The sequence below is a fragment of the Megascapheus bottae genome, chromosome 21 (genome assembly GCF_031878675.1).
Source record: "Megascapheus bottae isolate mThoBot1 chromosome 21, mThoBot2.hap1, whole genome shotgun sequence".
NCBI classification, from domain to species: domain Eukaryota; kingdom Metazoa; phylum Chordata; class Mammalia; order Rodentia; family Geomyidae; genus Megascapheus; species Megascapheus bottae.
In genome coordinates, this window is record NC_143529.1 from 34722440 (window position 1) to 34735466 (window position 13027).

Consider the following 13027-nt stretch of genomic DNA (forward strand, 5'->3'; position numbering starts at 1 on the left):
GAGTAGTGCTCTACCACTTGAGCCACAGCTTCGCTTACAGCTTTTTAAATTAGAGATAGGAATCTCACAGCCTGGGCTGGCTTTGAACTCAGATCTCAGCCTCCTGAGTCGCTTGGATTATAAGTACAAACCACTGACTCAAAATAGTTTCTTGTTTATGTCTATTTTTTTTTTGTTGTTTTTAGTGCCCTGTCCTGGAGCTATAACTCTGGGCCTAAGTGCTGTCCCTTAGTCTTTTTGCTCAAGGCTAGCTAGCATTCTGCCACTTGAGCCACAGCTCCACTTCTGGCTTTCTTGGTGTTTAATTGAAGATAAAAGTCTTGCACTTGGGGCCAGGAGTTTGGCCTAGTGGTTAAAGTGCTTGCCTAGCATGCACAAAGACCCGGGTTCGATTCCTTGGTACCACATATATAGAAAAAGCCGGAAGTGGTGCTGAGGCTCAAGTGGTAGAGCTCTAGCCTTGAGAAAGTCCAAGGACAGTGCTCAGGCCCTGAGCTCAAGCCCAGGACTGGCAAAAAAAAAAAGTCTTGCACTTTCCTGCCTGGGCTGGCTTCATACCGTGATCCTCAAATCTCAGTCTCCTGAAAGACTAGCAGTTATAGGTGTGATCTATCAGCACTTAGCTCAAGATTGTTTTAAAAAAGTGAAAGAAAGGGCCGGGAGTTTGGCCTAGTGATAGAGTGCTTACCCAGCGAGCATGAAGACCTGGTTTTAATTCCTCAGTACAACATACATAGAAAAAGCCGGAAGTGGTGCTATGGCTCAGGTGGCAGACCACTAGCCTTGAGAAAGCTCATGGACAGTGCTCAGTCCCTGAGTTCTCAAGCCCCAGGACTGGCAAAAAAAAAGATGGAAGGTGGTAGAGTACTAGAGGAGGTAAATTTGATCAGGATACATTGAGTTAAAAAGTCCTTTTTAGGGGCCGGGAGTTTGGTCTAGTGGTAGAGTGCTTGCCTAGCATGCACAAAGACCCAGGTTCGATTCCTTGGTACCACAGTCGGATGTGGTGCTAAGGCTCAAGTGATAGAGCTCTAGCCTTGAGAAAAATCCAAGGGCAGTGCTCAGGCCCTGAGCTTAAGCCCAGGACTGGCAAAACAAAACAAAACAAAACAAAAAAAGTCATTTTTAGGGGGAAGGGAAATGGGAACCAAGACATGAGAAAGGGTATCAATGTTTGTGAAGTAATGTACCTCTATCTGGTGAATATAATGTAACCCTTCTATCAATTACAATTACAATAAAAATACATGGAAAAATAATTTTTATAACATGAGTGAACAGAGAGGGGTTACAGTTCCTTACGTCAGGCAAAGAACACATTTCTTTTTGGACAATGTCACCCCTTCCCTCACTCTCTCCCAGGAGAAACTTCCTTTTTTTGAAAAAAGAAGTTACCTTGTAGATCAGGTCAAAGTTTGTCAGGTCTAACATTTTGAATCTGGAGGAAGATTCAAGGATAGATTATTCAATAAATAGCACAAGGATTACTAAGTAACTACTTGGTAGAAAATAAGGTTAATGATTTATTCTCACCAGATAGAGCAGAATAAATTTCAAAGATTAAATATTTACATGTTTTTTTTTTAAATAGAGGCCATAAAAATAGTAGACAAAAACACAGGTGATTGTTTATGTAACTTTGACAGCAGGAAAGGTTTTGCTGGGCATAACTCTCATGAGAACAAGTGAAAAAATTGGATAATATTTGTATAAAATGTTTTAAAGTACAAAGATGACATCCATAAGCTAGGCAGGGTGTCACACATCTGTAGTCCCGGCTACGTGGGAAGCTGAGACTGGAGGATCAATTGAGCCACGGTGCAAGAGAAGATCAAGCAATATAGTCAGACTCCATTTCAATAAATCAATAAATTACCATAAACACGGTTTCATTGGTAGGTGACAGAGTAAAAGGATTTAAAGAATAGCAATCCCCAGGAAGACCTATTAACAAACAATGAGAAGGAAGCAATAATACAAAAATGGAACCTATAAGAAAAACAGTTTGGCCTAGTGGTAGAATACTTGCACAAAGACCCTGGTTTGATTCCTCCCTACTACCTACATAGGAAAAAGCTTGAAGTGGTGCTGTGGGTCAAGTGCTAGAGCTCTAGCCTTGAGAAAGAGCAAGGACAGTGCTCAGGCCCTGAGTTCAAGGCCCAGGACTGGCAAAAAGAAAGAAAAGAAACATCAAATATATTAAATTCACTAGGCACTGGTGGCTTATACCTATAATCTTTGCTACTCAGAAAGCTGAGATCCAGAAGATCAAGGTTTGATGTCAACCCAGGCAGGAAAAATCTGTGAGTCTCTATAATTAACCAGCAAAATGTCAGACTAGAGAGATTTACCTTAAAATAGTATATATAGAACTACTGGATTTTTCTTCCATGTCTGTAAGCTAGGATGTTGCCAAGTTTTGTTTGTGTAGATAATGCTTAAATTATTGTGTGCATGTCTGATGAATACACTCCTAATAGTGGCTTAGTGGTTGGGCAGGTGAATAGCATTTGTTTTATTTCTTGGAGCAGAGGATCAAACCCATAGCTTCACCCACGCTAAGTATATGCTCTGCCAGTGAATGTGCCAGTTTGCCACATTCCCAACCCTGTGCGTGCGTGCGTGCATGTGTGTGTGTGTGTGTGCGTGCGTGCGTGCATGTGCATGTGCATGTGCATGTGTGCATTCAATATGGTAAGGAACAAAACAACTCATTACATATCCACATAACCACCCTTTTCAAATGCTTGAAGGAAAAAAAAAAGTCATTGGCAAGCCAGGCCTATTGCTCATGCTTATAATTCTAGCTGCTCAGAGGGCTGATATTAGGAAGATGGAAGTTTGAGGCCAGCCAAGACAGGGAATGGATAGACCCCATCTCAATAAAAAGCTGGGTAGGGTGGAGTGTGCCTGGCATCCTATCTGTGATGGGAAACACAAACAGGGGAATTGTAGTCTAGATCAGCTAAAGACAAAAGCAAAAGCAAGACACTAATGAAAAAAAATAAGCAAAATAGAGATGGGTTTATGGCACTAGTGGCAAAATACGTGCAAGGTGAGAACAAGGCTTTGAGTTCAGTATTGCCAAAAAGAATACAACTTAAAAAACCACAAGGTATAGGTTTGGGCCAGAGGGATTATTGTGGGTCTCCCAGCCAGATCACTGAAATGTAATCACCCTCTTGTCCTCCTTCTCCCACAGTTCCTGCTCATTTTCCACAAGGCTGCAGCAGGGGAGCTGCGGGAAGATAGTGCGCTCATGGCCCTGGCCAAGCTCTCCGAGATCAATGTTGCCCTGGAGGGTGTCAAAGGTGCCAAGGACTTCTTCGAAGCCAAGGTCAGTCCCTGTTCCTGGTATTTGGAGCCTCTGGCTCCTCCCCTCACCCGGTGGTGCCTGTGCATTCCCTGCCCCTGACTGTTCCCATAACTAGGTCAGGACACGGCAGTACCTTCTCTCCATTGCATCTGACATGGGACCAGCAACCATGGGTAAACAGATTTGAACCTGTGCACTGCTCCCATGTTCCAAGAGCTTCTTTCCATCTAGTTTGCTAAAGAATTATTTTAACAAACCTTAGCTCTTCAGGGGGCTGAGATGTGAAGATCACAGATCAAAGCCAGCCCAGGCAGGAAAATCTGTGAGACTCTCATCTCCAGTTAACGACCAATGGAAGTGGAGGTTTGCCTCAAGTGATAGTGTGTCAGCCTTGAGTGAAAAACTAAAGGACAAGTGCCTAGGCCCTGAGTTCAAGTGCCCCCCCCCAGTTTCTTTTCCGACCCCCAGATAGTTTCTTCAACAGCTCTACCAACTGCATCTTAAACTCTTGAGTTATAGACAAGTAAGTAGTGGGGCTGAGGCATGGTGGGGGTGGGGTCAGAATGGGCAGAGCCAAGTACCTGGGCCCGGAGCCCTGGAGAATCTTGGCAGGGATGGCATGCAAAGGACACTCAGTCTGCATCACACACACAGCCTGAGTGCAGGTCCTATGTCCTTTACCAGCTTATCTTGCTACCATGATGCCTCAGTTTTACCATCTTTACCATTAGGTTGATGATAGGTTTCTCTAAGGATGAAATGAACATACATCTACCTTGTTGACCAAATGTCTGGTTTGTGCTTTTGAGGCTCCCTGCCAATCCCACCAGCCTCCAGGGGAGTTTGAGCTTTGAGGAGCTCGGGCAGGGACTAAGTGTTCCTTGGTGACATTTCTCTGCCTGCTTAGATCCCTACTCAGGAGTCTGTTCTTACTCGTCTGTGATAGTTCTGGGAGACAAACTCTAAGATCTTCCGATTCTGCAAACCTAATGGGTTCACCATGTCAGGCACAGGCTGGCCACCCGCTGTGCCTAGAACATCAGCAGACAGGTGATCTGTCCTGAACTTGGTCTGGCCTCTCCTTCCTGCCTTCTCATTGATGCGCTCATTGATTTGCCCCCAGCAAAGCCAGGCCTCTCGTTAGCCTCTGGGACACAGCTCCATCACCGGGGAGTAGCAGGCAAAACATTTGCTTCCTGTGGAGGCACACATGGTCCACTGTGGAAAGCCACCCGCCTCAACAGGGGGATTGGAGGGAAGAGAGGGGTGCATCCTGCAGGAATGGGGCCTCCCCGTGCATCCATGGAGCCCCACTTTCAGTCTCTTGCGATGCCTTGGACTGGTCCTAGGCTTGAAGTCCACATCCACTGCTTCAGTGCCCTGGGCCAAGTGGTCCAGGTGGGATGTGTATGGGTCTCTGGGACCACCATATCTGGATGCTCAGGACTTGTGGTAACCTGGCTTAACTCCACTCCAGCCCTGTGCACCGCCTTCAAATACTGCCAGGCCATTTCCCAAATGGCTTTCAGTGCCCATGGGTCCCTCTGCCCCATCTCCATGCTTCTGCCTAGAAAACTCCTTCAGAACCACCTGTCAGTCAAAACAGTCAATGCATTTCCTACAAAGGTAAGAAAGCTCAGGGAATTGGGAGGGATGAGAGAGAATGATGAAAGGGTGACATTGAACGAGACTGCGTTCATCAACTGCTTTGTGCAATTACCTGTCAGGGTCAATTATTCTCAAGTCCCCTAGCTGGAGAAGGTCCCTCCTCCCCTGGTTCCATCCTCCATGCCCCTTCTATGTAGGAGTGGCAGTGTAGCTCTGGCCTTGAGAAAAGCCCAAAGACAGTGCTCAGGCCCTGAGTTTAAGCCCTGAGACTGGCCAGAAAAAAAAAAAATGTCTTACAGACTTTCCTTCCCCAGGCTGGCTTTGAACTGTGATCCTCAGGTCTCAGCCTCCTGAATAGGTGGGATCACAGGCATAAGCCACTGGCACCTGGCTAAACGATTTTGTGCCCAACTTTATGAAGAACAGTTTGAGACTTGCCATTAACCATGAGCCTCTGGAATTTTATCCTCTGGGGAACTAGAAATTATGCAGAAATATCTGGGCAAGGATTTTCATACAGCATTATCAGAGATAGAGGGATACTGGAGACAATCCAAACTTTCATGATCAGAGAAGGAAGGCTATTCTGATAGAGCCACATGTTCGCAAACTCTGCAGCCATCAGAATCGAAATGTGGGCCAGATATTAGTGGTTTATGCCTATAGCCCAGCAATTGGCATGCTGAGACAGGAGAATCAAGAGTCCAAAGTCAACATGGGCTACTTAGAAAGACTCTGTCCCCCAAATAACCCTCTTCCCACCCTGCAGCATTGAAGTATGTTATTTAGGAGGCAGAGATCATGAGAATTGCAACTTGAGGCCAGTCTGGGCAAAAGTTTAGGAAACCCCATCTCAATAAGTGCAGTGGTATAGGTGTACAGGCCTGACATCCCAGTTGTGCAAGATGCTGAGAGAGGGATGATCATGGTTCCAGGCTAGTCTAGTCAGTGAGTTCCTGAGGGGCTGGGAATATGGCCTAGTGGTAGAGTGCTTGCCTAGCATGCACGAAGACCTGGGTTCTATTCCTTGGTACCACATACATAGAAAAAGCCAAAAGAGGTGCTGTGGCTCAAGTGGTAGAGCTCTAGCTTTGAGAAAGCCCAAGGACAATGCTCAGGCCCTGAGTTCAAGCTCCGGACTTACACCCCCCCCCCCAAACAAAAAGCTGTGAATGGAGGTATGGCTCAAAGGACCAGCGCGCACACGCATGCACGCACACACACACACACACACACACACACACACAAATTAACTACAACCTGGATAATTATGCAAAAGTATTAGTAATGGCCATGTAGGAGAGACTCCCTTTATAGTCCTGTAATGTACTGTAGTGAGTGTGCATTATTTTTATAAGCAGGAGACAGAGGAGAAGCATAACAATGTTTTTCGCCTTGCTGTTTATATGTCTGCCTTCTCACCCACACTCCAAGGCGGAGTAGGTGGGTTACCTTTGTAATTACAGCGCCTGCTGTGTAATGACCCTCAATAAACGTTTGCACCACGGGAATTTGGCAGAGGTCATAAAGGAGCTGACACTGGTGACAGATGTTCCAAGATGAATGGAGATTCACCTTGTAATCAAGGAAGGCAGGCGTTCCAGCCAGCCGTGGGAACCCGAGTGAGGGCTTGCAGGCATGGAGGGCGCTGGGCGTCAGAGGCAGGGGCGGCATCGCAAGGCAAGAGGACAGGAGAAGTCTGAGGAGCACTCAGATGGGAACTGGGCCAGCACTTCCCACTCCTACCGCATAGGCTGTGGCACGGTGTGGTGAGTGACTGTGAGGCTGGATGGCATCTCGGCACAGAAAGCCCTCGTCAGCCCCACGCTGAAGAACCCTTGCTCAGATCTGCCGGGGGGCTTCTCCTCCAGGGAGGGGCCCGGAAACAGATGTTCATCCAGCTGTGCAGGGGATTCTCTGCTCAGCCTGGCTGGACTGCAGGACCTTGACGTGAACAGGGAAGGCCCCAGGAGAGCAGATGCCTCAAGTGAGGGCTCCACAGATGGCTGAGGATGAAATGAGGCCATAAAGGCAGGGACAGAGGTCAGGGATGAAGTAAGGCTCAGCAGACAAGTCTAGAACCCTCAGTTTTTCTTATACTGGCTTAAGAGTGGGAGATAGAAGTCATGCAGTTTGTGGAGCTGGGATTTGAAATAAAATCAGGAAAGTCCTCACTCTGAAAGGGAATGTTTCAGGAAAAGTTCTGATGTGAAGTCCATAGGAAAGCCATGCCTCTGGTGGCTGAATGCTAGGTTGCTTGCAAGCATTCTTGTTTGTTTGTTTTGTGGTGTGTGTGTGTGTGCCCACAGGAGACTTACACTCAGGGCCTCTTACTCTGCCTTGTGCTTCATTTCCACTTTGGGCTTTTGGGTGGGTAATGGGAGATAAGAGTTTCTCGTGGACTGTATTGCCTGGGCTGGCTTCAGACCGAGACCCTCAAACCTCAGGTTCCTGGAAAGCTAGAATTACAGGCATGGACCACCAGAATCAGGCAGGTTGCACGTCTTGTTGACCTCCTGTTGGGTAGAATTTAGCCACAAATGTATTTTCTTTCTCTTGGGGCATCCTTGGGCTTAGCTCCACCACGTATCCTCCTCAGGATGGGGTACTAGGTACTGAAGATTGTGCAGTCGAGTTTGCACGTGTCTATTCTGTAAACCTCATGGAAAGGACAGGCCTACCATTGCCCTGATTTGCCCTTCCCCGGGGCCAGGGGTGAGGTTAGCCTATACATGCAGGTGAGTTTCCTGCAGGAAGTAAAAGGTGTAGAGCCAGGAGTGGAAACTTCATGAGCTCCAGCTACAATGCCAGCAGGAGCCATCTTCTTAAGGTCTGAGCTGAAATGAGAGACGTGGCAATGCGTGTCGAATGGTAAAGGTCATCCTGGACTTGGGGAAGGCTGGCAGTTAGGCCTTCAGAAAAGAAGAAGCAGAGACCTCAGGAAACCCCAGAGAAAACCCCACACTGGAAGACAGAAGCAACTGTGTGTTGTTTTGTGTGCCAGTACTAGGGCATGAATTCAGGGTCTTGTACCTTTGTGTGGCTTTTTTGCTCAAGGCTGGCATTACCACTTGAACCATAGCTCCCTTATAGCTTTTTGCTGATAAGGAAATAAGACTATCACTGAGTTTTCCTGCCCAGGCTAACTGAACCACAATCTTCAGATCTTAGCATCCTGAGCAGCCAAAAATTACAGGTATGAGCTGCCAGAGTGCAGCAGGAAGCGTTTTAAGGTGAGATTAGCCGGGTGATAGAGTACAGGCGTGGGCCACTGCGCAGGCTGATTACCTCAAAACTTAAGTCACTTTAAGACACCATGAAGTTAAAATATAAGCAAATAACAGGAGGAAATAACTGAAAAATATATAACAAAGACTGACATGGTGGCTCACGCCTGTCATCCTTGCTACTCAGGAGGCTAAGATCTAAGGATCAAGGTTCAAAGCCAGCCCAGGCACAAAAGGACCTGAGACTCTTATCTCCAGTTAACTCTTGGAAATGGGAAGTGAGGCTTGGCTCAAGGGTAGGGTGGTAGCCTTGAGCTGAAGAGCTCAGAGACAGTGCCCAGGCTCATAAGTGAGGAAAGGTACGTGTGAGCAGTTCATGAAGGTACAAGGAGGTGCCAACTTTTTAAAATAAATTTTTTTTTCCCATCAGATTGGCCAAAAGTAAGACTGTTAATGATAAGCTTTGGCCAAGTTAGGGAGAAATGAGTATTTCCAATCCTGGATGGAGACAGGGAACAATTTGGAACAGCTATTTTTGAGAGGTCTAGTAGGTTTTATTAAAAACTCAATATGTTATTTAGAAATTTTACTGAATGATCCAGGCCCAGGTGGCTCACTCTTGTAATCCTAACAACTTAAGAGCCTGAGATCTGAGAATTGTGATTCAAACCCAGTCTGGGGAGGAAAATACTTGAGACTCTTATCTCCAACTAAGCAACAAAACGTTGGAAGTAGAACTGTGGCTTAGTGCTAGAGCTCTGTCCTAACTCCAGGAAAGCACCCAGGGCCTGAGTGCAAGTACAGCAACGCAGCCATGTGCACACGTAGAAAACAACAAAAAGCAACAGTGTTGGGGTCACTAACTTGCATTCAGCTTGTAAGTTCAAAGGAAGCAGCGTCCAGGCTCTAGCCCTTGGCAGGACCAGCTCCCGCTGTCCAAAGTCTGAGTGGGTCAGGATTTCCATCTCCCATTCCTGCTTACCTATCCTGTGTGTTTGCTGTTTTTCTGCAGGCCCAGGCCTTGTCATCCTCCAGTAAATTTGAAGCAGAGTTAAAAGCTGAACAAGAAGAACGAAAGCAGAAGGAGGAGGAGAGGAGGCTGCGCCGAGCAGCCTTCAGGGAACTCAAGGCTGCCTTCAGCACATAATCCTACTGACCTTGACCTAGAACCATGCTGTGCCTTGCACTTCCCAGGGAACAGAGGACCCCTGCCAGCCTCCCTATGCCTCTTTCCCTACCCCAAGACCCCAGAGCTTCCTCCTTAGCTTCCCAGGGGTGCCCAAAGCCTGCATTGAAGTTTCCCAGTGTCTCGGCCCTTCCTTCCTAAGGCTTATTCTTCTGTCTTGATCACTAGCCAGGACCTACCTTTTCTTGGCCACCTACATGTTTTCCTCAGCCCTTTTGTGGTTTCTGGTCAACCAGTAATCTGTTGGGTTCATTTGTACAGATTTTCTTTCTTTCATGGTCCTCAGTGAACAAGTTGCCCATTTTCTTGGGCAGTCTCTGTGCTTCTCCTTTCACTTGCCTATCAGCCAGTGGGTCAGATGCTTCGGTTCTGTCTTCTGTGATGCTGGTGAGAGGCAGGTGTGCCATGACCTGTCCCCTCGTCATCAGCTGGAGGAAGTGACACACAGTCCTGTCATCCCTCACCCTTCTCCGCCATGCTTTCCCATCGAGCACTTGTCTTCCATTCCTAAATACTGCGCTACACAACTGTAACAAACAATGAATCATTAGAAGTAAGAGCCCGAAGCAGAAAGATTTATGTTAACTGTGGTCCTATGCAAATATCCCCTGGGCCCTGGTGTTCCCAGGTGCCACCTCCAGGGCCTTGTGACATCCCAAGTCGTGACCTGTCCCCAACACCTCCTGTCCCCATCATATGCTCCAGGTGTTGAGGTAAGGCCACACTCACCCACAGGTTGGGGTGCTGTGAGTTCTTGGGATTGTTCATACATACTTGGAGTTTGTTGAGTGATTTTTTTAAAAAAGAAGAAATTTCTAATGCCATATTTGTTACTTCTCTTTTGTAACCGCTGTATTTACAATAAAGAAATCATCTGTCCTTGTACCTTAACCGGTTTCATTTTCAATAAACTGTGCAAATGAACTTGGCCATCACATTGGTGTGCCTCTGGTCATCTTTAAATTGGGGGAGACTGGAGCCAGGTCCAGCCCTGGGGGTCTAAACCACAGGTAGGAACATGAATGGAGACTGCGTCTCCCTCTGGCATTCACAGTGATATGCTTCCAGTTGCGGGTTGAATCTGTAGCTTCTTTTGTTCTATATTTTTGTCAGCTGTAGGGCTTGAACTCAGGACCTGGGGACTGTCTCTGAGCTTTTTTGTTCAAGGCTAGGGCTCTACCACTTTGAGCCACAGTGCCACTTCTGGTTTTCTGAGGGTTCATTGGAGATAAGAATCTCAAGAGCTTTCCTGAGTGGGCTGGCTTTGAACTGCTATCCTCTTTTTTTTTTTTTTTTTTTTTGCCAGTCCTGGGCTTGAGCTCAGGGCCTGAGCACTGTCCTTGGACTTTCTCAAGGCTAGAGCTCTACCACTTGAGCCTCAGCACCACTTTCGGCTTTTTTCTATGTATGTGGTACCGAGGAATCGAACCCGGGTCTTCATGCATGCTAGGCAAGCACTTTAACCACTAGGCCAAACTCCCGGCCCCTGCTGTCCTCCTCTTGAGTAGCGAGGATTGCAAGTGTGAGCTACTAACACCCTGCTATGACTTAACTCTTCTTCCCCCTGCCCACCCCCCTGCTCCTGTCAGTCCTGGGGCTTAAACTCTGGGCCAAGGTGCTGTCCCTGAGCTCTTCAGCTCAAGGCTAGCACTCTACCCCTTAAGCCACAGTCCCACTTCCGGTTTTCTGGTGGTTATTTGAAGATAAGAGTCTCTTGCAGCACTCCTAGCTGGCTTTGAACCATGGTCCTTAGATCTCAGCCTCCTGAGTAGCTAGGATTACAGGCGTGAGCCACCGGCGCAGGGCTAACTTAACTCTTAAACTGGATGTAGTACTTCTTGCCTTTAATCTCAGAATTTGGGAGGCTGTGGTAAAAGGATTAAGAGTTTGAGGCCATTTGGGGCCGGGAGTTTGGCCTAGTGGTTAAAGTGCTTGCCTAGCATGCATGAAGACCCGGGTTCGATTCCTTGGTACCACATACATAGAAAAAAGCCAGAAGTGGTGCTGAGGCTCAAGGGATAGAGCTCTAGCCTTGAGAAAGTCCAAGGACAGTGCTCAGGCCCTGAGCTCAAGCCCAGGACTGGCAAAAAAAAAAAAAAAAAAAAAAAAGAGTTTGAGGCCATCTTGAGCTAGATAACTAGATTTTGTCTCAGTCTCTGCCCCTAGAGTTTAATTTCTTTTGCTTCTAGACACCTTAAAACTTAGATGAGGGCCAAGTCCTCTATCTACCATGTATAATTCCAGAATATTTGGGGAACTCATGTAAGGACCTCATGTATAAACAACTCTTTCTCCCCAGAGAATCATTCTATTTCTGCACACACTGAAGGCCCATGATTATCAGTCTGCCTATAGACCTGACTGTCTATCTACCTCTTCTCTCCCTCCTTCCCTTCCTCCCTCCCTCCCTCCTTTGGCTGGCTTTGGCTCCCTTTTGCCTAAGCTTCCTGAGTGCCGAGATTACAGTTATGCTCCACATCCAGTCTCTTTTCTAGCTAAGGTTACCTCACCCAGGGGAGGGAGGGAGATGGAAAATGAACGGGGACCCTCCTACCAGAGGATCCAGTGATCCAAAGGAGGTGAGAACTCAAGTCCCCCACAAAACCCACACATGGACATCGACAGGGGCTGTAGTTGTAGTTGCAAAATCTTGGAAGCACCCGAGATGTACTGGCCACTATACCCACTAGAATACTATACCCACTATACCCCCACTAGAATATTAACCCTAGAAAGAGATGGGGTACCAAGCCACAAAAAGGCAAAGAGGAAATGGACAGGCACTTCACCAAGTCAAGGAACCATCGAGCATAAGCCTCCTACTGTGTCACTTGCTAAGAAATACTGGAGGAAAGGTGGCAAAACATCCGTTGCTGCCCAGGATTGAGAGGGGAGGGACGGAGGGAGGGAGGACCTAGGGAGGAGGGGGCGGGAACATGGGGATTTTTAGAGCAGTTATTTTTCTGTATCACCAATGTGGATACATTTGTCAAGAAACATAGAATGTACCAGAGAAAGCCAGAAGCCTATGTACACTGTGGATTTTAGTTACTATTGTATCCATTGGGCACAGCCACTGTAACAAACAGCACAGGGATGAAAGAGCCATAGGGGTAGTGGCTGTGGACAAAGGGGAGAGGAGTTTATGGAGTTTGACTGAGAGAGGGCCGGGGAGGGGGGAATGTGATAAGTGAGTTATCTTTCTGGACAAGTAGGCATAGGTAAGAATTAAAACTTTTTTAATTGAAGGAGACAGAATCACTACTTAGGCCAGGCTAGCTTGGTCTCAGGGTCCTACTGCCTTGGCTAACAAGTCCCCGCCCGGGACTGGCACTATAGGCAGGTACCACAGTGCTGGACTGGAGAGTTAACATTTGTGAACTCAAATGACAGACGGTGTGAACATTAAAGAGTTTTGACCAGGGCTGGGAGTTTGGCCTAGTGGTAGAGTGCTTGCCGAGCATGCACGAAGACCGGGTTCGATTCCTTGGTACCACATATGTAGAAAAAAGCTGGAAGTGGTGCTGAGGCTCAAGTGGTAGAGCTCTGGCCTTGAGAAAGTCCAAGGACAGTGCTCAGGCCCTGAGCTCAAGCGCAGGACTGGCAAAAAAAAAAAAAAAAAGAGCTTTGGCCAAAAGGAGCCAACTGGCTGGGTGACCACAAAGGCTAAGTAGGACAGGAGTCTTGCCC

General features: G+C 47.3%; 1 protein-coding gene across 1 annotated transcript in view; it reads left to right on the top strand.

The window, feature by feature from the left end:
* Positions 1–10272, top strand: part of Efhd1 (EF-hand domain family member D1) — a 46451-nt gene extending 36179 nt beyond the window's left edge. The window contains exons 3-4 of the mRNA XM_090355051.1: positions 3203–3337; positions 9164–10272. Coding sequence (XP_090211177.1) covers positions 3203–3337; positions 9164–9298 — 270 coding nt within the window. The 3' untranslated portion in view covers positions 9299–10272. The remainder of the gene's footprint in view (positions 1–3202; positions 3338–9163) is intronic.
* The last annotated feature ends 2755 nt before the right edge of the window (positions 10273–13027 follow it).